Source organism: Nerophis ophidion, linkage group LG06, assembly GCF_033978795.1.
Source record: "Nerophis ophidion isolate RoL-2023_Sa linkage group LG06, RoL_Noph_v1.0, whole genome shotgun sequence".
Classification (NCBI taxonomy): Eukaryota; Metazoa; Chordata; class Actinopteri; order Syngnathiformes; family Syngnathidae; genus Nerophis; species Nerophis ophidion.
The window spans coordinates 33,892,738-33,916,745 of record NC_084616.1 but is presented as its reverse complement, the minus strand read 5'-3'; the positions used below and the strand labels follow the sequence as shown (position 1 = coordinate 33,916,745).

At 41.8% G+C, this 24,008-nt stretch overlaps 1 protein-coding gene across 1 annotated transcript in view; it reads left to right on the top strand.

The window, feature by feature from the left end:
• The first annotated feature begins 315 nt into the window (after positions 1–315).
• The window catches only part of dip2ba (disco-interacting protein 2 homolog Ba), a 99,259-nt gene continuing 75,566 nt past the window's right edge, over positions 316–24,008 (top strand). The window contains exon 1 of the mRNA XM_061903483.1: positions 316–608. Within this exon, the coding sequence (XP_061759467.1) occupies positions 524–608 (85 nt within the window). The 5' untranslated portion in view covers positions 316–523. The remainder of the gene's footprint in view (positions 609–24,008) is intronic.

Here is a 24,008-nt window from a genome sequence, read left to right as displayed (position 1 = left end):
ACACGAATTTAGAGTTGCCAATCAACCTATACTGCAGCTTCAATATCAAGCAATAAAACAATATTTTTGCATCTGACTAAAAACACCCACAAATGCTGGCTTATTCTCATAAAAATTCCACATTTGTTATAAATACAGTTAAAAAAGTTAAGTTAGCTGCAGAATTGAGGCATCAACACACAAGTTCTACAGAAATTGTCTTTTCAGAGTTGTTTTGAATGTACATCCGCATCTTCGCCTCTAGGGGGCGCCACAGTTTATTGCTCCTCGGCCGCTCTCACACAGCGTTCAGGCGAGGTAAAGGCAGTCACGTGACCGGCCGTTGCCGCGGCTGGGTCTCTCCCATTATGGCGGAGCGGCCGGCGGTGCAGACGGACTGTGTCTCTCGCTCCCATGCTCGCTTCGTGTCTTGAGGGAGGGCACCTTTCCCCCCTCTTTTGTAGCTTCCCCCTCACGTCAGCGCCGCGTCTTCTTTAACACGCCTGCCCGTGGGTGTCTTTTTTGTTTTTCCCCCGGCCAAGTCATGGCGGAGCGCGGCGTGGATTTGTCAGCCCTGCCGAAGGAGGTTCGAGACCAACTGGCTGAGTTGGACCTGGAGCTGTCTGAAGGTAAACACCGCGAATGGAGGGGAGTATGGGCATTACAGGGACAAGTGGTAGAAAATGGATGGATATATACATATATATGTGTATTTAATTCAATATGACGCTCATTGTTTCCTGCTGTAGTTGGCAGTTCAGTCAATGGCAGCACGCGGCAGCACCTAGCTTATTGTCAGCCACAACAGGATGTAGGAGGCAAACAAGCTAGCAGGCTGCTTTGACAATCTTATTATTATTTTATATTCTCACTGTAAACCTTTGTGTCTAAAAACTAAATTATATGTACTTATGGATCTTGCTGTGTGTGTGACAGAAATGGTCATAAGCAAGGGCCCTCTTGTCGGGGCTTGACTCCCTTGTCATCTTGCGGAGCTTTCTTACGGTGTACTTAATAACAATAATAACTTATGGTGTACTTAATAAGAATAATAACTTATGGTGTACTTAATAACAAGCCAGGCTTCTTGTAGGAAGTGACGCGTTGTCATACCTGGTTTCAGGTCACTGCTGTTTTTATTGCACTAAAACTGTACGTCAGACGAGGGACTGATGGGGACTTGTGTAGGGCAACCATGGGTTGGGATGTCATGTTATAAAGCAGAGGTGCTTAAACCTTTTGCCTCCATGGGCCAAAGTAGTGTTGCCTCTAGGGCTGGGCGATATGGCCTTTTTTTAATATCTCGTTATTTTTAGGCCATGTCATGATACACAATATATATCTCGATATTTTGCCTTAGCCTTAAAGGCCTACTGAAACCCACTACTACCAAACCATGCAGTCTGATAGTTTATATATTAATGACGAAATATTAACATTGCAACATTGCAACACATGCCAATACGGGCAGTTTAGTTTACTAAATTGCAATTTTAAATTTCCCGCAGAGTTTCTTGTTGAAAACATCGCGGAATGATGACGCATGCACGTGACGTCACGGAGTGTCAGGACATATTAGCGCAGCACCATTTGCGGCTAAATGTCGTCTCTTTTCATCGCGCAATTAAACATCTGTGTTGCTGAATCTTTTGCAATTTGTTCAATTAATAATGGAGGAGTCAAAGTAGAAAGATGGAGTTGGGAAGCTTTAGCCTTTACCACACAAACACACGGTGATTCCTTGTTTAAAATTCACGGTGATTCCTTGTTTAAAATTCCCGGAGGTGAAGCTTTACTATGGATCAGAGCGGTCAAGCAAACATGGTTCCGGACCATTTGTCAACCGGCAGGTTTCGGTGAGAAAATTGTGGTAAAATCTCGCTTCTTACCGGAGATCAGCTGAGCTTGCGCCGTCCATGCAGCTGCCGTCGACTTCCCTCAGAGACTGGCCTCAAGACACCCGTGGACACACCCCTCCGACTATCAGGTACTATTTAATCTCACTAAAACACTAGCAACACAATAGAAAGATAAGGGATTTCCCAGAATTATCCTAGTAAATGTCTGTAAAAACATCTTAATCCGTCCCAATGCAATCGCCTTTTTTTTTGTAACTTTATTTTTTATTTTATTTTTCTTTCTAGTCCTTCGCTATCAATATCATCATCCACAAATCTTTCATCCTCGCTCAAATTAATAGGGGAATTGTCGTTTTCTCGGTCCAAATAACTCTTGCGGCTGGAGGCTCCCATTACAAACAATGTGAGGACTTGAGGAGCCCTCACCCTTGGGATGTCATCGTCTGCGACTTCCGGTAAAGGCAAGGCTTTTTTATCAGCACCAAAAGTTGCGAACTTTATCGTCTATGTTCTCTACTAAATCCTTTCAGCAAAAATATGGCAATATCGCCAAATGATCAAGTATGACACATAGAATGGACCTGCTATCCCTGTTTGAATAAGAACATCTTATTTCAGTAGGCCTTTAAATGAACACTTGATGCATATAATCACAGCGGTGTGATAATTCTATGTGTCTACATTAGAGATGTCCGATATTATCGGCCGATAAATGCTTTAAAAATGTAATATCGGAAATTATTGGTATTTCCACCCGGACAACATTATTGGGAGCTTGCCCTATAACAGGGGTCTCAGACACGCGGCCCCCACTTTAATATGAAAGTTTAATGTTAGTGCAGCCCGCATGTTTTAAATGAATGGCGCTTGACAGTGTTGTGTGCGGAGCTGAAGGAATCTACCAATCACGGTGTGGTATATGGCTCTCGACAATATTGAGAGCGTGCCGTTTCAGCATCCTCTACAACCTGTCGTCGCACCCGCTTTTTCTCCATACAAACATCGTGCCGGCCCAGTCACATGGTGTATGTGGCTTCTACAGACACACGTGAGTGATTGCAAGACATACTTTGTCAACAGCCATACAGGTCACACTGAGGGTGGCCGTATAAACACATTTAACACTGTTACAAATATGCGCCACACTGTGAACCCACACCAAACAAGAATGACAAACATATTTCGGGAGAACATCTGCACCTTAACAAAACATAAACACAACAGAACAAATATCCATAATCCTTTGCAGCCCTAACTTTTCCGGGCTACAATATACACCCCGCCACCCCCCAACCCCCCCCCCCCCACCCCCCCACACACACACACTACCCATCTCCCAAATTTGGAGGTCTCAAGGTTGGCAAGTATGCATTGACGTCACTTGCGTGATGCATGCGGAGAAACGTTTTGCCGCTTTTACACTTAACCCGCACGTGCTCTTCCTCCCTCCCTCCCTCGCTCGCCCGCCTGCTCGTTCCCGCCTCCGGCGCCGCTGTAAACAGTCCGGGTGGGGAAGACGAGCGGTCTGGTAGCTTCCGAAACACCCCGCCGAAGGACCGAGCGACAATACAAGACTGTGGTGCACTGGACCCCAGCGCTGATTCTCCGACAGAGAGTCGCTGGGCGAATCGGACGTGTAACACGTTGGTTGTGATGTTAGCACGTTCGGGGCTAATTGTGCTACCGTAACTGTAAACTCCACGGCAGGCCCCCGTGGGTTGCAAATTTCAAAACAAGTCTACTGAGGCAACAAGATTTCTTCAAGAAAGCAACCGAAAAGAACGATGTAGCAGTCAAAGCTAGCTACATGGTGAGTGAGATGGTTGCTAGAACAGGAAAGCCATTCAAAGAAGGTGACTTCACTAAAAAGTGCATGTTAGATTTTTTTTAAGAAATATTTTCTTGCGGCCCAGCCTCACCCAGTTTCTGCATCCAGTGGCCCCCAGGTAAATTGAGTTTGAGACCCCTGCCCTATAAGCACTGCCTTTAGCGTTCTCTACAACCTGTCGACACGTCCGCTTTTCCTCCTAACAAACGGCTTGCCGGTCAAGTCACATAATTTATGCGGCTTTTACACGCACATAAGTGAATGCAAGGCATACTTGATCAACAGCCATACAGGTCACACTGAGGGTGGCCGTATAAACAACTATAACACTGTTACAAATATTCGCCACAAATGCTAACCCACACCAAACAAGAATGACAAACACATTTTGTGAGAACATCAGCACCGCAACACAACATGAACTAAACACAACAAATACCCAGAACCACTCGCAGCACTAACTCTTCCGGGACCCCACAATATACACCCCCCGCTACCTGCCTTCATTGTTTTTGTAGCTGTTGTTTTGAGGCATGTTTAAAAAAAATAAAAAAATAATGCACTTCGTGAAAGTCAAAATATAGTATTTCCCATAGTTGTAGTTGGTATTAGGATTATCTCAGGAAGACCAAGTCCCAAATTCCAAGCTGCTGTTTTGAGGCATGTTAAAAAAAATAATGCACTTTGTGACTTCAATACCCGTGGCCTCCTACCGGTTGGACGTCCCCTAAACACCTCCCTCGGGAGGCGTTCGGGTGGCATCCTGACCAGATGCCCGAACCACCTCATCTGGCTCCTCTCGATGTGGAGGAGCAGCGGCTTTACTTTGAGTTCCTCCCGGATGACAGAGCTTCTCACCCTATCTCTAAGGGAGAGCCCCGCCACACGGCGGAGGAAACTCATTTCGGCCGCTTGTACCCGTGATCTTATCCTTTCGGTCATGACCCAAAGCTCATGACCATAGGTGAGGATGGGAATGTAGATCGACCGGTAAATTGAGAGCTTTGCCTTCCGGCTCAGCTCCTTCTTCACCACAACAGATCGGTATAAGGTCCGCATTACTGAAGACGCCGCACCGATCCGCATGTCGATCTCACGATCCACTCTTCGCCCACTCGTGAACAAGACTCCTAGGTACTTGAACTTCTCCACTTGGGGCAGCGTCTCCTCCCCAACCCGGAGATGGCACTCCACCCTTTTCCGGGAGAGAACCATGGACTCGGATTTGGAGGTGCTGATTCTCATTCCGGCCGCTTCACACTCGGCTGCGAACCGATCCAGTGAGAGCTGAAGATCCCGGCCAGATGAAGCCAACAGGACCACATCGTCTGCAAAAAGCAGAGACCTAATCCCGCGGCCACCAAACCGGAACCCCTCAATGCCTTGACTGCGCCTAGAAATTCTGTCCATAAAAGTTATGAACGGAATCGGTGACAAAGGGCAACCTTGGCGGAGTCCAACCCTCACTGGAAACGTGTCCGACTTACTGCCAGCAATGCGGACCAAGCTCTGACACTGATCGTACAGGGATCGGACTGCCATAATAAGACAGTCCGATACCCGATACTCTCTGAGCACTCCCCACAGGACTTCCCGAGGGACACGGTCGAATGCCTTCTCCAAGTCCACAAAGCACATGTAGACTGGTTGGGCAAACTCCCATGCACCCTCAAGAACCCTGCCGAGAGTATAGAGCTGGTCCACAGTTCCACGACCAGGACGAAAACCACACTGTTCCTCCTGAATCCGAGGTTCGACTATCCGGCATAGCCTCCTCTCCAGTACACCTGAATAAACCTTACCGGGAAGGCTGAGGAGTGTGATCCCACGATAGTTGGAACACACCCTCCGGTCCCCCTTCTTAATGAGAGGGACCACCACCCCGGTCTGCCAATCCAGAGGTACCGCCCCTGATGTCCACGCGATGCTATAGAGTCTTGTCAACCAAGACAGCCCCACAGCATCCAGAGCCTTAAGGAACTCTGGGCGGATCTCATCCACCCCTGGGGCCTTGCCACCGAGGAGTTTTTTTAACTACCTCTGCAACCAGAAATAGGAGAGTCCACCACAGATTCCCCAGGCACTGCTTCCTCACAGGAAGACGTGTTGGTGGGATTGAGGAGGTCTTCAAAGTATTCCTTCCACCTATCCACAACATCCGCAGTCGAGGTCAGCAGAACACCATCCGCACCATACACGGTGTTGACAGTGCACTGCTTCCCCTTCCTGAGGCGGCGGATTGTGGTCCAGAATCGCTTCGAAGCCATCCGGAAGTCATTTTCCATGGCTTCCCCAAACTCTTCCCATGTCCGAGTTTTTGCCTCTGTGACCGCTGAAGCTGCACACCGCTTGGCCTGTCGGTACCTGTCCACTGCCTCTGGAGTTCTATGAACCAAAAGAACCCTATAGGACTCCTTCTTCAGCTTGACGGCATCCCTCACCGCTGGTGTCCACCAGCGGGTTCTAGGATTACCGCCACGACAAGCACCAACTACCTTGCGGCCACAGCTCCGATCAGCCGCCTCGACAATAGAGGTGCGGAACATGGTCCACTCGGACTCAATGTCCAGCACCTCCCTCGTGACATGTTCAAAGTTCCTCCGGAGGTGGGAATTGAAACTTTCTCTGACAGGAGACTCTGCCAGACGTTCCCAGCAAACCCTCACAATGCGTTTGGGCCTGCCAGGTCTGTCCGGCATCCTCCCCCACCATCGCAGCCAACTCACCACCAGGTGGTGATCGGTAGAAAGCTCCACCCCTCTCTTTACCCGAGTGTCCAAAACATGAGGCCGCAAATCCGATGACACGTTGGGAAGACTATGTCTCCCGGCTGGCCTGGGAACGCCTCGGGATCCCCCGGGAAGAGCTAGACGAAGTGGCTGGGGAGAGGGAAGTCTGGGCTTCCCTGCTTAGGCTGCTGCCCCCGCGACCCGACCTCGGATAAGCGGAAGAAGATGGATGGATGGAGGGTGACTTCAATAATAAATATGGCAGTGCCATGTTGGCACTTTTTTCCATAACTGGAATTGAAGTTGTTCTCTTATTTTGAAAAACATTGTTTTTGATTGATTGAATGAAACTTGTATTAGAAGATTGCACAGTACAGGAGACATTCCGTACAGTTGACCACTAAGTGGTAACACCCGAATAAGTTTATCAACTTGTTTAAGTTGGGGTCCACGTTAATCAATTCATGGTAAAGTTACATTGTTTAATGCATCCAGCGGGGTATCACAACAAAATTAGGCATATTAATGTGTTAATTCCACAAACTGTATATATCGGTATTGGTTGATATCAGAATCAGTAATTAAGAGTTGGTCTATATCGGAATATCAGATATCGGTAAAAAAGCCATTATTGGACATCTCTAGTCTACATTAAAACATTCTTGTTCATCTTGCATTAATATATGCCAGGGGTCGGCAACCTTTACCACTTAAAGAGCCATTTTGACCCGTTTCACAAAATAAAGAAAACAATGGGAGCCACAAGACTCTTTTGAAATTTAAAATGAAATAACCCAGCGTGCAAAGTTTTTTTTGCTGTGCTATATATTAACCAGGGGTCTCAGACACGCGGCCCGAGCCTTAATATGTAAATATGATATCCTAGTGCAGCCCGCGAGTTTTATTTGAATGCCGCTTGACAACACCACATTTGCCATCCGTCCCAATTTTACCAAGAGACTCCCGTATTCCAGAGCAACTGTTCACTCACAGGTCTGCTGATTTGCACCCTAACAACAAAAATAATGGCGTAGTATGATGGCAATGCGTATGGCGCCCTCTACTACCGTAACTAACAGCTTCCCAGCCCATTCACATGTCATACGAGGCTTTTACAGACACACATAAGTGACTGCAAGGCATAATTATTCAACAGCCATACAGGTTACACTGAAAGTTGTGATACAAACAACTTTAACACTCTTACGGATATGCACCACACTGTGAACCCACACCAAACAAGAATGACAAACCCATTTTGGTAGAACATCCGCACTGTAACAAAATTTAAACACAACAGAACTGATACCCAGAATCCCATGCATCCCTAACTCTTCCGGGCTACATTATCCACCCCCGCTAGCACCAAACCCCGCCCCCTCACCCCGCCCTCCTCAACTGACGCACGGAGAGGGGGCAGAGGGGGGTGGTAGTGGGGGTGTATAATGTAGCCCGGAATAGTTAGGGATGAATGGGATTTTGGGTATTTTTTCTGTTGTGCTTATGTTGTCTTACAGTGCGGCTGTTCTCCCGAAATGTGTTTGTCATTCTTGTTTGGTGTGGGTTCACAGTGTGGCGCATATTAGTAAGAGTGTTAAATTTGTTTATATCATAACCCTCAGTGTAACCTGTATGGCTGTTGAACAATTATGCCTTGCAGTCGCTGACGCGTTGTGTCAGCAGCCGCACACTGGATATGACCGGCTGGTACTCAGATGGCATAGTATAAAAGCAGACGCGACAGCATGGCCGAGAGGACGTTTGAGGCATTGCTATCACGGCACGCCCTCAATATTGTTGTCCGAGTGAAAATCTGAGAATGTTATCCTGGGGAGATTTTTGGGGGAGGCACTGAAATCTGGAAACCTCCCGGGAAAAATGGGAGGGTCGGCAAGTATGCAGATGAGCCACATCACAGTGATCAAAGAGCTGCAAGCAGCCCCAGAGCCGCGGGTTGCCGACCCCTGATATATGCTCATTTTAAACTTTCATGCAGAGGGAAACCACAATTAAGTCAATTGATCAAAACTGTATTTATTAAACAGTTATTAAGCAGTGGCACAAACATTCATGTCATTTCAAAACAGAAATTGCAAGATTGTCAGAGACATTTTAAAACAAATCATGAGTGCACTTTTGTGCATGATGTTACAAAGATGACATATCAAAACAACACTTAATTAAAGTGCGCTTTTTGTACAGAACGCCGCTACAATAGTTTAAAGCAAATTATGTGCACTTTTGTGCATGATGTCACAAAATATATTTCAATAACTGTCAAATAAAAATGGGTTGCATAATAGGAAATCAAATAGTGTATGTCCTTTGCTATGTGGTAGGTTCCTGCGGACGTTATCGCCTTCTGTTGTCGACTAATTTTTTCATACGGTGTCGATGTGGAAATTTCTGCCTCGGCATTTTGTCGGTGTGACATTGAACAGAGATGTTGACATGCGGAGTAAGCACTCTTCATTCTCTAGCAGGTGACTTTTCAAATGATGCTACATATTACTTTTTTGTAGCAACGCTTTTTCCCCACTGTTGGCAAATTACAGTTGTCTGTTCGACATATTCCCACTTGAAGCCAAACCACCGCTAGACGATGCACTGGAATTAATTCTTCCTTCATTTGTAACCAGATTCGCACCTTCTTTCTTTCGTATTACCACTCGCACCACAGCTAACGTTACCCATGCCGCCACCTCTCTGCACCGCAAGGGCGTATACGTATGTGATGTATGTAAGAAGGTGCGCTTGTTTTATGTCTCTGTGAAAAGGAGAGACAACAAAGAGTGAGAAGAGACTGTAATGTAATGCCCGTAGCTAAAAGCAACTGCGTGAGAACGTATACTCGAATATCACGATATAGTCATTTTCTCTGTTGCACAGAGACAAACCCGCGATATATCGAGTGTATCAATATATCGCCCAGCCCTAGTTGTCCTGATAACAATATTTTTGATTGGTACCAAAATTATTTCGATACTTTTAGGTATTTTTCTAAATAAAGGGGACCACAAAAAATTGCATTATTGGCTTTATTTTAACAAAGAATCTTCCGGTACATTAAACATATGTTTCTTATAGCAAGTTTGTCCTTAAATGAAATAGTGAACGTACACAACAATTTGTCTTTTAGTAGAAAGTAAGAAAACAAAGACTCCTAATTTTTGTCTGCTGACATATTGTAACACATTGTCATTTTCCATTCTATTATTTTGTCAAAATGATTAAGGACAAGTGGTGGAAATTGAAATATTAATCTGCTTGTTCATTTACTGTTAATATCTGTTTACTTTATGTTTTAACATGTTCTGTCTACACTTCTGTTAAAATGTAATAATCACTTATTCTTCTGTTGTTTGATACTTTACATTAGTTTTGGATGATACTACAAATTTGGGTGTCAATCCAATACCAAGTTGTTACAGGATCATACATTGGTCATATTCAAAGTCCTCATGTGTCCAGGGACTTATTTCCTGAGTTTATAAACATAATGTACATTTAAAAAAAATGAAAGAAGATGTTTTGATGCCAAAAAATATTGATGTAATCATAGTAGTATCGACTAGATACGCTACTGTACTTGGTATCATTACAGTGGATGTTAGGTGTAGATTCTCCAATGGCATTTGTTTACATTTTGATGCCGGTGAGCTGCGGTGTGTAGTGAAACATGTTTATCTATTCCTTGTCCTGCAAGGATGATACTTGTAAGAAACTTACTTTATTTGTCACCATGGAGGCGAGGATTAATGAAGTAGCTGAAACACTGCCGACTGGGGCTGGACTTTAGCCGCAAGCCAGCTAGCCATGTCTTAAAGCATCTCTTCCAGTGTTTCAGTGTTATAACTTCACCTTTATCGTTAGTTTTTAAGCCAAAATACATCCGTTCTCCTTTTTCTGTTTACACACTGTCTGCTTGTAAGTACTGCAGAACACGCTTCTCTGCTTGTAAACCAGAAATGTCATGACCTGGGGACGACAGGAGCGCGGGGAAATATGGTGGCGGACCGGTACTTTTCAGAGGCGGTATAGCACCAAATATGATTATCGCGGTACTATACTAATACCGGTATACGGTACAACCCTAGGCCAAAGTAAACATGTGTCTCAGGGCCACGAGCCAACACAGCAATTTTAAGTGTAAAACACAAATACCCTAAATATAAAAAAATCAATTAGCCAATCAATTGATTTATTTTGTAACATGTTAAAGGTCAGGATGCCACCCGAACGCCTCCCTAGGGAGGTGTTTAGGGCACGTCCAACCGGTAGGAGGCCACGGGGAAGACCCAGGACACGTTGGGAAGACTATGTCTCCCGACTGGCATGGGAACGCCTCGGGATCCCCCGGGAAGAGCTAGACGAAGTGGCTGGGGAGAGGGAAGTCTGGGTTTCCCTGTTTAGGCTGTTGCCCCCGCGACCCGACCTCGGATAAGCGGAAGAAGATGGATGGATGTTAAAACTTCACAAGTCCACAGTTTTGCTCAAATGATTAAGCGTCCAAAAGGAGTTGGAAGAAGCACAGCTTGTCTGGGCTCACCCCTGTGCCATAAGCAGCGATCAAATGTAAATAATAAAGTTCTTATGGATAAACAGCAACTAGGCTAACCTTGCGAACATGCTATCAATGGTTGTGTGAGTTTGAAAGAGGTCAGTGTGAATATGTATTGGTTGTATTCAGTCACGTGACCTTTGAACAGAAGTAAATGAAGTGGTGGGCCACCGAACTAACACCGCTACTGTGCAGCGAAAATAGTGCGAACTATCTGAGTACGCAAGGGGCCTAGATCTTACTACTAAAAGCAGATACTTGCAAAAAATCAAATAGATCCATATACTTTAGGGTTAAAAAAGATTTGTCGAGTGATGTCAAGGTTTATCTGTTGGAGTTCCCAGACATGTTGAACTATCTGGTGCTCCAAACATCATTCTACACGACGGGTAATGTTGCATTTCGATATTATAACTTTGCGTTTACAGCCATGTTTGTTGCCTTGTTACAAGTACGCATGTTTTTCCTCGTCTTTATCAAAATATAATTATAGATGTCCATGTTGTGTATGTGCTTAAAAGCTTCATTTATGACTGCTGACTTTGGTAAAAGCTGAACTCTTTTAGGTTTTGCTTACATTTACTTTCTTTTTTTTAGGCTCGCAGAGTTGGTGCTTTAAGAAACACTTGTAGCAAAAATGCGTTTCAAGAACTCTCAAACAAGATAAAATACAAATAATATCAAGATACTACTTAATTGGGAAATACTAAATGTTAAAAGTATATCAAACAAAGTGATCACAGCAAACTTGTGCGTGGCACTTTTCTCATCGGTTTTCGTAAAATCTTGACATCTCTGGAAAAAAACGTTTATCCTTTTCGCGATTTGAACGGTTCCAACAGCCTAAAATACCTCAAGCTTTGGGTATTTTTCTTTGAGACAGGCAAAATGCCACTCAAAACGCTTTGACAACAGACCCTCGCTGGCCCACCACATTGTTAATTAGCCGGGCGTGACGTGCGGTGAATACAACCTATTGAATTTGGGAAGCCAAACGAAAAAGGCCGGCAGGCCAAATTTGGACCCCGGGCCCCACATTGGGCACCCTTGTACATATAAAGTCTTTATGAGTGGTGGGATCTTAGGAACAGAGCAGTGTAAACCTTTTATTGCTGCAATGATAGCTTGCATATGCATGATGTGCAGATTTATGGCTACAGCATGGATTGGCTGGGTGCCTTCACAATACAATATGTCACAAATGCTTCACGATAACGATAATATCTCGATATGGCGATGCTGTGCTAAAGGTTAAACAGAAACTAATAAAAAAGAAATCAATCCATCCATCCATCCATCCATTTTCTACCGCTTGTCCCTTTTATGGTCGCGGGGCGTGCTGGAGCCTATATCAGCTGCATTCGGGCGGAAGGCGGCGTACACCCTGGACAAGTCGCCACCTCATTGCAGGGCCAACACTGATAGACAGACAACATTCACGCACTAGGGCCAATATAGTGTTGCCATTCAACCAATCTCATAGTTTATTTGGCAGCAAATCTTTACGGTAGTACAAACAGCAATAGTGCAAAAACAATGACAAATGCAGGCATGTGAATTCTGCGCTTTTAAACATAATTTTTTTCTTCAAAATATATCTTATGCATTTTTTACAATTAAATATCTAAAAAAATACAAACCACACAAAATTTGTTGAACTCTCCTCAGCTGCAGGTACTCGCTGTTACTCTTGCGAAATGCCACACTGAGTAACAGGACGGGAGGACGAACACGGGAATCATAACAAGCTTGCCAGTTAGTTAACCATCTAGCTAGCTTACTTGTTGTTGCCTACGTTCGCACTCCGAGCCCTAACGTTGACAGCTGTCCACTTTGCTGCTAATCATATTTGGATGATTACAAACACTGTTAGTATTTATCAGTACCCAGCGAGAAAAGACGGATATAATCAGATGTCGCAACATAAATTTCAATGATAATAATGTTAGTAAATGATCTCCTAAAATAAATAATAGTGTGGTACATTATATGGGACATGTAAGTGTCAAAGACAGCCAAAAAAGTTGGCCGACGAGAATAAATGTAAAGGTAAAATTATTTTGCATATCTCGGAGAGCCAGCGTCCTCTACAGTAGATACTTGATTTTGGTCACATTATTTTCTCAGAGGTAAAGGAGTGACTTTCTGTGAAAAAGCTAGTCAAAGATCATCTCTCTGACAGCACTGTAGGGTTTTTAAGAATAAGCTGCAAAAGAAACGTTCTTAAACTGAACACGCAGGCCACCAGTGAAATTGGCCAAATGATGAAAAAGAGAGGACCTAAAATAGGATCTTGAGGAATACCAGTAGTATAACTAAAGAAGTTGAAGAAATGACTACTGACTGCATCAAACTACAGCAACACCTTAGTTATATAAATCACATTACGAAAAACAATTGTAACTGCCAAAACGAAGAACACTTAACGGGGTGCCTTGAGGAACGCCTAAGTTATGTAAATCACAAGTTTGGACCCCAATGCGTTATGTCTCCTAGCAAGGTTAAAATGTCAAAGTTACTCTATACAACAGGAGCACTCAGTAGTTCTAGGAATTTGCTGCACAAATGTTTGTCCCCCAAGCTTTGAACTGAACTTGGCCACTAGAATAGCCCTGCTGGTTTCAAAGCCTAAGTGAATCCACACTTGATTGTACATTTTATTGTTTAACTTCACCGCACTAGCCGGCCTATGTCCGTGTTTTTCTTCTTTTGTGACTGCAACCTGGCCCAATTTTCAGGCACTTGCACGAGGAGAGATCCTATGATGACATGTAAAACAGTGATTGACTCATTAAAGAAGAACATTTAAGAACATTATAGCAGTAATGAATTATGTGGTAAGAAGACATTGGTCATGATATCCCACAGTTAAATATCATGATAGTTTACGTCACAATCCCAGTTTGGGTTAGGGATGGTTATCCTTGTATAATTTAATGATACGTGTACCAAATCTGTACTTTAAAAATGGTCTCTAAACTGATACTTATAAATGAATAATTTTGTAAAAAAATAAAATAAAATCGCTCTAAATTTTTTTTATTCTTATTGTATTTTGTGACATTCAGGTTGAACAAACAATTATTATGTACATTAAATGATGCATTCAAAATTAGATAATAAAATCCACAACAAATTGTTATAAGCATTGTAGCAATATAGAACGTAGAGAATGTGAACAAAGTGACTTGTGATTTTGATGGTCATAATTTCAGGAGTTTGTGAATGCAACCTTGCTTGCAACCTTGCATAATGAGGAAATGCTTTGTTGTGGCTAGTGGCTAACCTAGCGCTGCAGACTTACTAGCTGTTATGAGGGCATTAAGTTCAATGATAAATCAAAAAAGAGCGTAAAACTCTTGTCTGATTTTTTCAGGATGCTACATTACTTTCAAGCCGTTACGTGTGCAACATCACCGCCAAGCACTCTGCATTTATATAGCACTGAAATGAAGCGCTGATAGTTTCTTCTTTTTTCAGTCTGGGTACTACTGCTTAAGTTGGCACCAGTGCCATTATGGAACTGGGTTTTGGCGATTTACGCATTTCTCAAAAGGTCCTGAGGTTTATGGGACAAAACGGAAGTCATTTGGTTAAACCTACAAACATCCACCACATGACAATGTAATAACATAAAATTACATTTTCCACAGGTCATTCCATTTTTTTTATGAGTGCATGCATTGTAATAAACTATGTTATACATCTGAAGCATAGTACATGTCAACCCCTCCCCCAAGCAGCTGTTAGTGTTGCACACACACGCACACACACACACACACACACACACACACACACACACACACACACACACACACACACACACGCACACACACACACTGCTTCAGGCACCTGAGCCACATTCTTCCAGCTGAGAGTGAGTCCAATTGTTTCAATTTGCTTATTTTAAACTGGAGGCCGCCAGTATTGATCCGCATCATTGCATTGCCTCTTAACACAAATAGGCTTTACAGTCCTGCCTGTAACAGTCAGGCGCTTAAGCGCTGCGTTTCATGTTTTTTTTTAAGCTATCTTGAGACATTTCCAGTTATTATGCTCTGTCCACTTCTGTTAGTGGGTTGATATTGTGATTTTTAACCATGGCTATCTGTTGTCAGCTCTGTTTGCAATTTATTGCGTGACATCATTACAATGTGACACTGTATAACTGTAGACCCACTAATTAACTCATTAGAGAGTACAAAGGACAACAATGGAGGACAATTCTGCTCTTTCTTCTTGGCATGTACTGTAGCTGGCTATTGCAAGAGGCACATATTCGTTGTTTTGTCTTCTTCCCTATTCCATTTCTGTTGTTGTCAGGCTTTTTCTAAATGTGGATGAACGTTTGATATACATGCTGAAGCAACTGCAGTGTAAACCCTGTCTGACACATGCCTGATGTCATTCAGAGTCAAATAGAACAGTCTGGGCTGTATAAGCACTTATGTCTACCCAAATAATGGTATAGTCAGGCCTGTGTTTTAACTTCCCTATGTAGGTATTTCTGTAGTAATTTGTTTGTTTTTGGCGTTGTGCAGGTTGTTTTAGGTATTCAATAAACACTGTCAAATTTGCAAACAAATGCAATTTGGAATCAGACACTAGGCCTGGGCCGATATTCGATAAGTCAATTAACCGAACAATAAATGAAAATTAAGTCGGTAAGTTTTCCAGCGTTGCTAAATTGCCATGTATATGCGTTTGTATTGCTTCAAGAGCATTCACGTTTTTCATTGGTTTCAGCTTCTGCGTGCGTTTGTACCATAGCTGAATGGGGTAAAAAGGGGGTGAATGCTCTTGTTCTTCATTAGGTGTCTTTGACTCTTTGTGCGGGATGCGGGGCCGTCGGCCTGCTAGCATCACACAGTGCATCAAGTTAGCCTGTGACCAACACATGTAGTAGTGAACATGGACAAAATGATCACAAAACCAAATGCTACTGCACCAGTGTGGGAATATTAAAATTATTTAAATAAAACTTTGGAACAAGATGAGCCTTAACCGAGGAGCCGGTTTGCAGGAAGTGCTTGAATACGACAAACTTGCACACCCACTTTAAACACAACCACCCAACAGTCCACACTCACTGGGTGTTTGGTGTACAAAGTAAGTTAAAACAAAACAACGTAGTGTGCGCTCACAGAAAATGTGCTTCAAATCACTACATCATCAAAGACCTAAACTTCCATTTAATACTGGTAAAACTAGCATTTCTGAAAATGCTGCAAACGTTTGACAGACATTTGTCATTTGGTCATGTCATGTTAGTGTTTCCTTGCTCGAAATCTGCCAGATGTAATTTTTTTTCTATATGACCTTTTAATCTGTTTATGTTGTAATGTTTATATTGTTACTCTGTAATTTTGCTTAAAAAGTTTCTTTAAAAAGGGTATAACAGTGTTTTACGTCCTTTTAAAAACAAATCTGGTTTATTATGAATTACTATTAACATGTTTTCTAATGGGTTGAAGAGAAGGAGAAGTTTGTCACAGGAATGGAAAAAAATAGGGGTTATCGTCAGTAGAACGGAAAACAAAAAACGATAACCAGAATAAAAAGACCTGGAAGTACGAGGAAGCATACATAGTTTTAGATCCACTGTCACTACAGTAGGAAATGAAAAAAGACCAATGTGTGTTTTATGTCATTCTACTATCTTTTGCAACATTCTTGTGTTTTATGTCATTCTACTATCCTTTGCAACATCCTATCTCTGTGAGATGTTTTTTTTTGCGGTTGCTGTAATAAAAACAAAGTACAGATTTCATCTTAACATTGAGCAAGAGTTAAGAGTACTGATATCAACTTTGAAGCCCAGATTTGAAGGAATGTGCAGTGCAAAAAGGGCTCCCTGTAGCTGGGCTGGGCGATATATACGATATATCGCGGGTTTGTCTCTGTGCGATATAGAAAATGACTATATCGTAAAATTCGAGTATACGTTCTCACGCAGTTGCTTTTAATTGCGGGCTATACACTTCAGGCTCTCCTCACTCTTTCCTGTCTCTCATTCTCAAAGACAAGCAGGCGCATATTCTTACATACGTCACGTCATACGTCACATACGTGTCCGCCCTCGCCCAGCAGAGAGGTAGCAGACTGGGCTACGTTAGTTGTTAACGTAGCCGTACGAGTGGTAATAGGAGAGAAAGAAGGTGCGGATCTGGTAACAAATGAAGGAAGACTTAATAATTCCTAATAAAAACAGCAGGAGTCCATCGTCTGGTGGTGGTTTGGCTTCAAGTGGAAATGTCGAACAGACAACCGTAATTTGTCAAGTGTGGGGCAAATGCGTTGCTATAAAAAGTAGCATTACTGCTAATATGTAGCATCATTTGAAAAGTCACTCGCTAGAGAATGAAGAGAATTTCATAACGATCGTTGTAACGTACCACATAGTGAAGGACGAATACTATTTGATTTCCTATTATGCAGCTCATTTTTATTTGACATTTAAAATGTCTCTGACGATCTTGCACTTTATGTTTTGGAAATGACTTGAATGTTTGTGCCATTGCTTAATAACTTTAATAAATACACTTTTGGTCAATTGACTTAGTTGTGATTTCCCTCTCTGCATGAAAGTTTAAAAGTAGTATGTATGAATGCAGTATGAAGAAGAATGTTTTAATGTATACTAGGGGTGTAACGGTACGTGTATTTGTATTGAACAGTTTCGGTACGGGGGTTTCGGTTCTGTTCGGAGGTGTACCGAACGACACGGACATATTAAGTAGCACACCGCACGTTTTGTAAACAATGCACACCGGGGCACCATGAATTGATTTACGTGGACCCCGACTTAAACAAGTTGAAAAACTTATTCGGGTGTTACCATTTAGTGGTCAATTGTACGGAATATGTACTATACTGTGTGCAATCTACTAAGAAAAGTTTCAGTCAATCAAAAAAACAACAACACACGGCATGCTAGCATCGGGCTATGATAGACTGACCACACCTCCTCTTTTCACCAGAGATGTCCTCTTCGCGGAGCTGTCCAGGTGGAATTTCTTAAATGCCTCGAATATCCGGCATTTTAAATTCGGGTTGCGTGTATTTTCAATGTATGTTTAGGGTTAAGAGGAGGTTAAAAACAAACAAAAAAAGTGCTGCACGCAGCAACATTTGTGAGGAAGGGGTGGAGACAGAGAGAGCGAGAGAGTTATGATAAATGCGCATGCATCGCCAGGCTCTGCTTTTTATCCATAGATTTATCAGATTTTATTTTTTATTATCTATAGCAGGAGTGTCAAAATGTGCCCCGGAGGCCATTTGCGGCCCACAGCCAATGTTTTAAAGGCCCAAGGCACATTCTAAAAATACTATTAAAATAAAAAAAAACATAAACAAATGTGAAATAAAAAAGCTTAAAGGCTAAATGTAATTTAGAAAAAGTTGCAACGTTGACTAATAAAACAAAGCTGTTTTTTTTTCTTTCAAACTGTCATTGCTCAAAACATAATATTGAATCAAAATCAATGTTATTATGAATTATTGACCTATCCAAGTTTCCGATTACTTCACATCAAATATTTCACTAAGAAAAATATTTTTGGTGGAAGATTTAGCAAATTTGTTAAATGAATAATCAAAAAATATATATTTTGTTGTTTTCTTTCTGTACCGAAAATGAACCGAACCGTGGCCTCTGAACCGAGGTACGTAGCGAACCAAAATTTTTGTGTACCGTTACACCCATAATGTATACACATATAATAATCCTACTGCTGTGATTATATGCATCAAGTGTTCATTCAAGGCCATGGCAAAATATCGTAATGTATATCCTATATCGCGATATGGCCTAAAAATATTGCAAAATTTAAAAAAAGGCCATATCGCCCAGCCCTCTACCTGCAGCCATTAAATACACGCAGAATCATCTACTTTTCTTGTTGTCATTGTTGAAGATTTTTTTTGCATTTGGCAAATGGAATTGAATGAAATGATTAACGTGGAACCCGACTTAAACAAGTTAAAAAACTTATTTGGGTGTTACCATTTAGTGGTCAATTGTACGGAATCTGTACTGTACTGTGCAATCTACAAACCCTGTTTACATATGAGTTGGGAAATTGTGTTAGATGTAAATATAAACGGAATACACCCCATCCACCCATTTTCTGCCGCTTATTCCCGTTCGGGGTCGCGGGGGGCGCTGGCGCCTATCTCAGCTACAATCGGGCGGAAGGCGGGGTACACCCTGGACAAGTCGCCACCTCATCGCAGGGCCAACACAGATAGACAGACAACATTCACACTCACATTCACACACTAGGGCCAATTTTAGTGTTGCCAATCAACCTATCCCCAGGTGCATGTCTTTGGAATACAATGATTTGCAAATACTTTTCAACTCATATTCAATTGAATGCACTACAAAGACAAGATATTTGATGTTCAAACTCATAAACTTTATTTCTTTTTTGCAAACAATAATTAACTTATAATTTCATTGCTGCAACACGTGCCAAAGTAGTTGGCAAAGGACATGTTCACCACTGTGTTACATCACCTTTTCTTTTAACAAAACTCAATAAATGTTTGGGAACTTAGGAAACTAATTGTTGAAGCTTTAAAATTGGAATTCTTTCCCATTTTTGTTTTATGTAGACCTTCAGTCGTTCAACATTCCGGTGTCCCTGCTGTCGTATTTTACGCTTGATAATGCGCAACACATTTTCGATGGGAGACAGGTCTGGATTGCAGGCGGGCCAGGAAAGTACCCGCACTCTCTTTTTACGAAGCCACGCTGTTGTAACACTTGTCTTGCTGAAATAAGCAGGGGCGTCCATGATAACGTTGCTTGGATGACAACATATGTTGCTCCAAAACTTGTATGGACCTTTCAGTATTAATGGTGCCTTCACAGATGTGTAAGTTACCCATGCCTTGGGCACTAATGCACACCCATACCATCGCAGATGCTCGCTTTTGAAATTTTGCGTCGATAACAGTCTGGATGGTTCACTTCTCCTTTAGTCCGAATGACACAATGTCGAATATTACCAAAAACAATTTGAAATGTGGACTTGTCAGACCACAGAACACTTTTCCAGTTTGCATCAGTCCATCTTAGGTGAGCTCAGGCCCAGGCAAGCCGGCGGTGTTTCAGGATTTTGTTGATAAATGGGTTTGGCTTTGCATAGTAGAGTTTTAACATGCACTTACAGATGTAGCGACCAATTGTAGTTACTGACAGTGGTTTTCCAAAGTATTCCTGAGCCCATGTGATGATATCCTTTACACACTGATGTCGGTTTTTGATGCAGTACCGCTTGAGGGATCAAAATTCCGTAATATCATGGCTTACGTGCAGTGATTTCTCCAGATTCTCTGAACCTTTTGAGGATTTTACGGACCGTAGATGGTAAAAGCCCTAAATTCCTTGCAATAGCTTGTTGAGAAATGTTCTAAAACTGTTCGACAATTTGCTTACAAAGAGGTGACCCTCACCCCATCCTTGTTTGTGAATTACTTAGCATTTCATGGAAGCTGGTTTTACACCCAATCATGGCACCCAACTGTTCTTAATTAGCCTGCACACCTGTGGGATGTTCCATATAAGTGTTTGATGAGCATTCCTCAACTTTATCAGTATTTATTGCCACCTTTCCCAACTTCTTTGTCACGTCTTGCTGGCATCAAATTCTAAAGTTAATGATTATTTGCAAAAAAAAAAAAATGTTTATCAGTTTGAACATCAAATATGTTGTCTTTGTAGTGCACTTAATTGTATATGGGTTGAAAATTATTTGCAAATCATTGTATTTGGTTTATATTTACATCCAACACAATTTCCCAACTCATATGGAAACGGGGTTTGTACTAATAAGTTTCAATCAATCAAAACGGTAAAGTGCATTGCAGTTGATTGTGTAATAAAACAGACAAACGCTGTCAAATAAGTTTGAAATAATTAGTAAAGGCTATATTTGTTTGATTAAAAATGTTCAGACTGAAGTACAGTAGTTGACAATTTAAAAGGTTAATGTTGGGCTGGGAAAGTTTTCTTTCCATCTGTGTTGGCCTTGCGATGAGGTGGCGACTTGCCTAGTGTGCACTCCAACTTCCGCCCGAATGCAGCTAGGATAGGCTCCAGCCACACCTGCGACCTTGAGAAGGACTAGCGGTTGAGAATGGATAGTGACGTATGTTTTATCAAACGCATTGAGATCAATTGCGTGTTTATCACAATATATATTGATATCTGTTTATCTGCCCAGCCCTAGTTTAAAGGCCTACTGAAACCCACTACTACCGACCACGCAGTCTGATAGTTTATATATCAATGACGAAATCTTAACATTGCAACACATGCCAATACGGCCGGTTTAGTTTACTAAATTACAATTTTAAATATCCCGCGGAGTTTCTTGTATAAAACGTCGCGGAATGATGACGTGAATGATGACGTGTGTTTGTGACGTTATTGGTTGGAGGGGACATTTTAGCTCAGCACCACTTATGGCTAAAAGTCGTCTCTTTTTATCGCATAATTACACAGCAATTTGGACATCTGTGTTGCTGAATCTTTTGCAATTTGTTCAATTAATAATGGAGACTATAAATAACAATGCTGTTGGTGGAAAGCGGTGTATTGCAGCTGTCTTTAGCACAGAGACACAGCCAGTGTTTCTTTGTTTGTTGTGAAGCTTTAACACAGCGGTCAAGCGAACATGTTTCTCTACGTCAACCAGCATGTTTTTGGATGGGAAAACTGTGATATATATCTTACCGGAGACATCAGTGGATTATGCGTCCTCCTGCAGTAGCTGTCAAAAAAGGCAGCTGCGAGCTTGGCTCCTCGGCTTCTCACTGAGACACTGGCGTGTTCACAGCAGCCATCCAACTTTGAGGTATGTCATTACAATCTCACTAAAACACTATTAAAACAATAAGCAGATAAGGGATCTTCCAGATTTATCCTAGTAAATGTGTCTAATTACATCTGAAACGCTCACACTGCCGCCGCCCGGAGCCGCCGCTTTTTATTTCATTTTATTTTTGTGGGGATTTTTTCTAGTCCTTCACTATCAATATCCTCATCCACAAATCTTTCATCCTCGCTCAAATTAATGGGGAAATTGTTGCTTTCTCGGTTCGATTTGCTCTTACTGCTGGTGGCTCACATTATAAACAATGTGAGGATGTGAGGAGCCTTCACACCAGTGACGTCACGCGCACATACTTCCGGTAAAGGCAAGGCTTTTTTATTAGCGACCAAAAGTTGCAAACTTTATCGTCGATGTTCTCTACTAAATACTTTCTGCAAAAATATGGCAATATCGCGAAATGATCAAGTATGACACATACAATGGACCTGCTATCCCTGTTTAAATAAGAAAATCTCATTGCAGTAGGCCTTTTTTCATTCAAGGCTTTTCGAATTGTCCATCCTTTCATGTAAAAAGTAAAATTCAAATGTGCACTTTTAATCCCTTCTGATTAAGTATAATACAAGCAATATTGATGCAAATTTTGCACACAAAAAATCATCACTCTTTTTGAAAATAAATATGCTGAGAAAACTGCAAGTTACCAATGTTTACATTTTTAAAACAATGTTATTTCTTATGTTAGTTTTATAAAAATGCACAGCCCAGTGAATATTTTGGACCTTTTTCTATGTATAGAAAATCACACAGACTAAGCAGTATTGTTTAATGTTACAAATTGTTACAAGTTGCTGCAGATGGTATTGCTGCTATTTTATGTTTCTCTTTTGATAATAAGAGAATTATATAAAAATGTAACTCACACAGAGCATTATACAGATAAATAAAAAATCAATTCAGGGGGGATCTTAGAAAAAATGCTGTCCTCCTTGGGGTTTATGACAGAAAATAATTGAGAAGCGCTGCTCTAGTGTGTCCCAAAATTTTGGATGACAGAGATGTAAGAAACACTGCAATAGAGTTAGAATTTCAATTTGAGACCAAGTATTTCAGTAGTTAGTTCTCACTGCAGGTTGCCTGGCTAGTCTCTATGTTGTCATTTGTTATTAACTAAACAATTTTATTGTTTTTGTATTGCACAGTGGCTAATAGAGCTGGGCGATATATTGCCTTTTATTAATATTGCGATATTTTTATGCCATATTACGATATATATTACAATATTTTGCCTTGGCTTTGAATGAATACTTAATGTATATTATCACAGCAGTATGATGATTCTATGTGTCTACATTAAAACATTGTTCTTCATACTGCATTAATATATGCTACTTTTAAACTTTCATACAGAGAGGGAAATCACAACCAAGTCAATTTAGCAAAAGTGTATTTATTAAATACTCTTCATTCTCTTGTGGGTGACTTTTTAAATGAAAGAACAAATTAATAGTGTTGCTACCTTTTTGTAGTAACACTTCTGCTGCATACTTTGCATATTGCTGTTGTCTGCTGAATATCTTCCCACATGAAGCCAAACCACCGCCAGATGATGGACCCCCTGCTTTTTATTTTGGGAATTTATTGTTCTTCCTTCATTTGTAATCAGTTTCACACCATCTCTCTCTTGTAATGTCACAAGCTCCGCTCCGCTCAACCTGCCCCAGCTAACGTTAGCCATGCTGCTACCTCTCTGATCGGCGAGAGCGTATGACGCTAAACTCACGAGACGTGACGTATGTAAGAAGACGGGCTTGTTTTCCGTCTCTGTGAGGAGACGAGAAGGAGTGAGAAACGCCAGTAATGTAATGCACGCAGCTAAAAGCAACTGTGGGAGAACATATAATCGAATATTATGATATAGTAATTTTCTATATCGCACAGAGACAAACCTGCGATATATCGTTTATATTGATATATCGCCCAGCCCGGGTGGCTAATACAGTTAAGAATCTTAACATTTGACATTGAACAGTGTTTCAGAATGGATGTTTTTAGACCCTGGCTGTTGCATTTGATTTAATTGTCACCAGCAGCATTGTGTTGCTAACATCTTTGGCTGAACATAGAATGTTTTCACTTATGTAGGTCAATGTGAATGTGAAGAAGTGAGGCCCTTTTGCCTGAATGCATGGAGTTTGTCACTAGCTT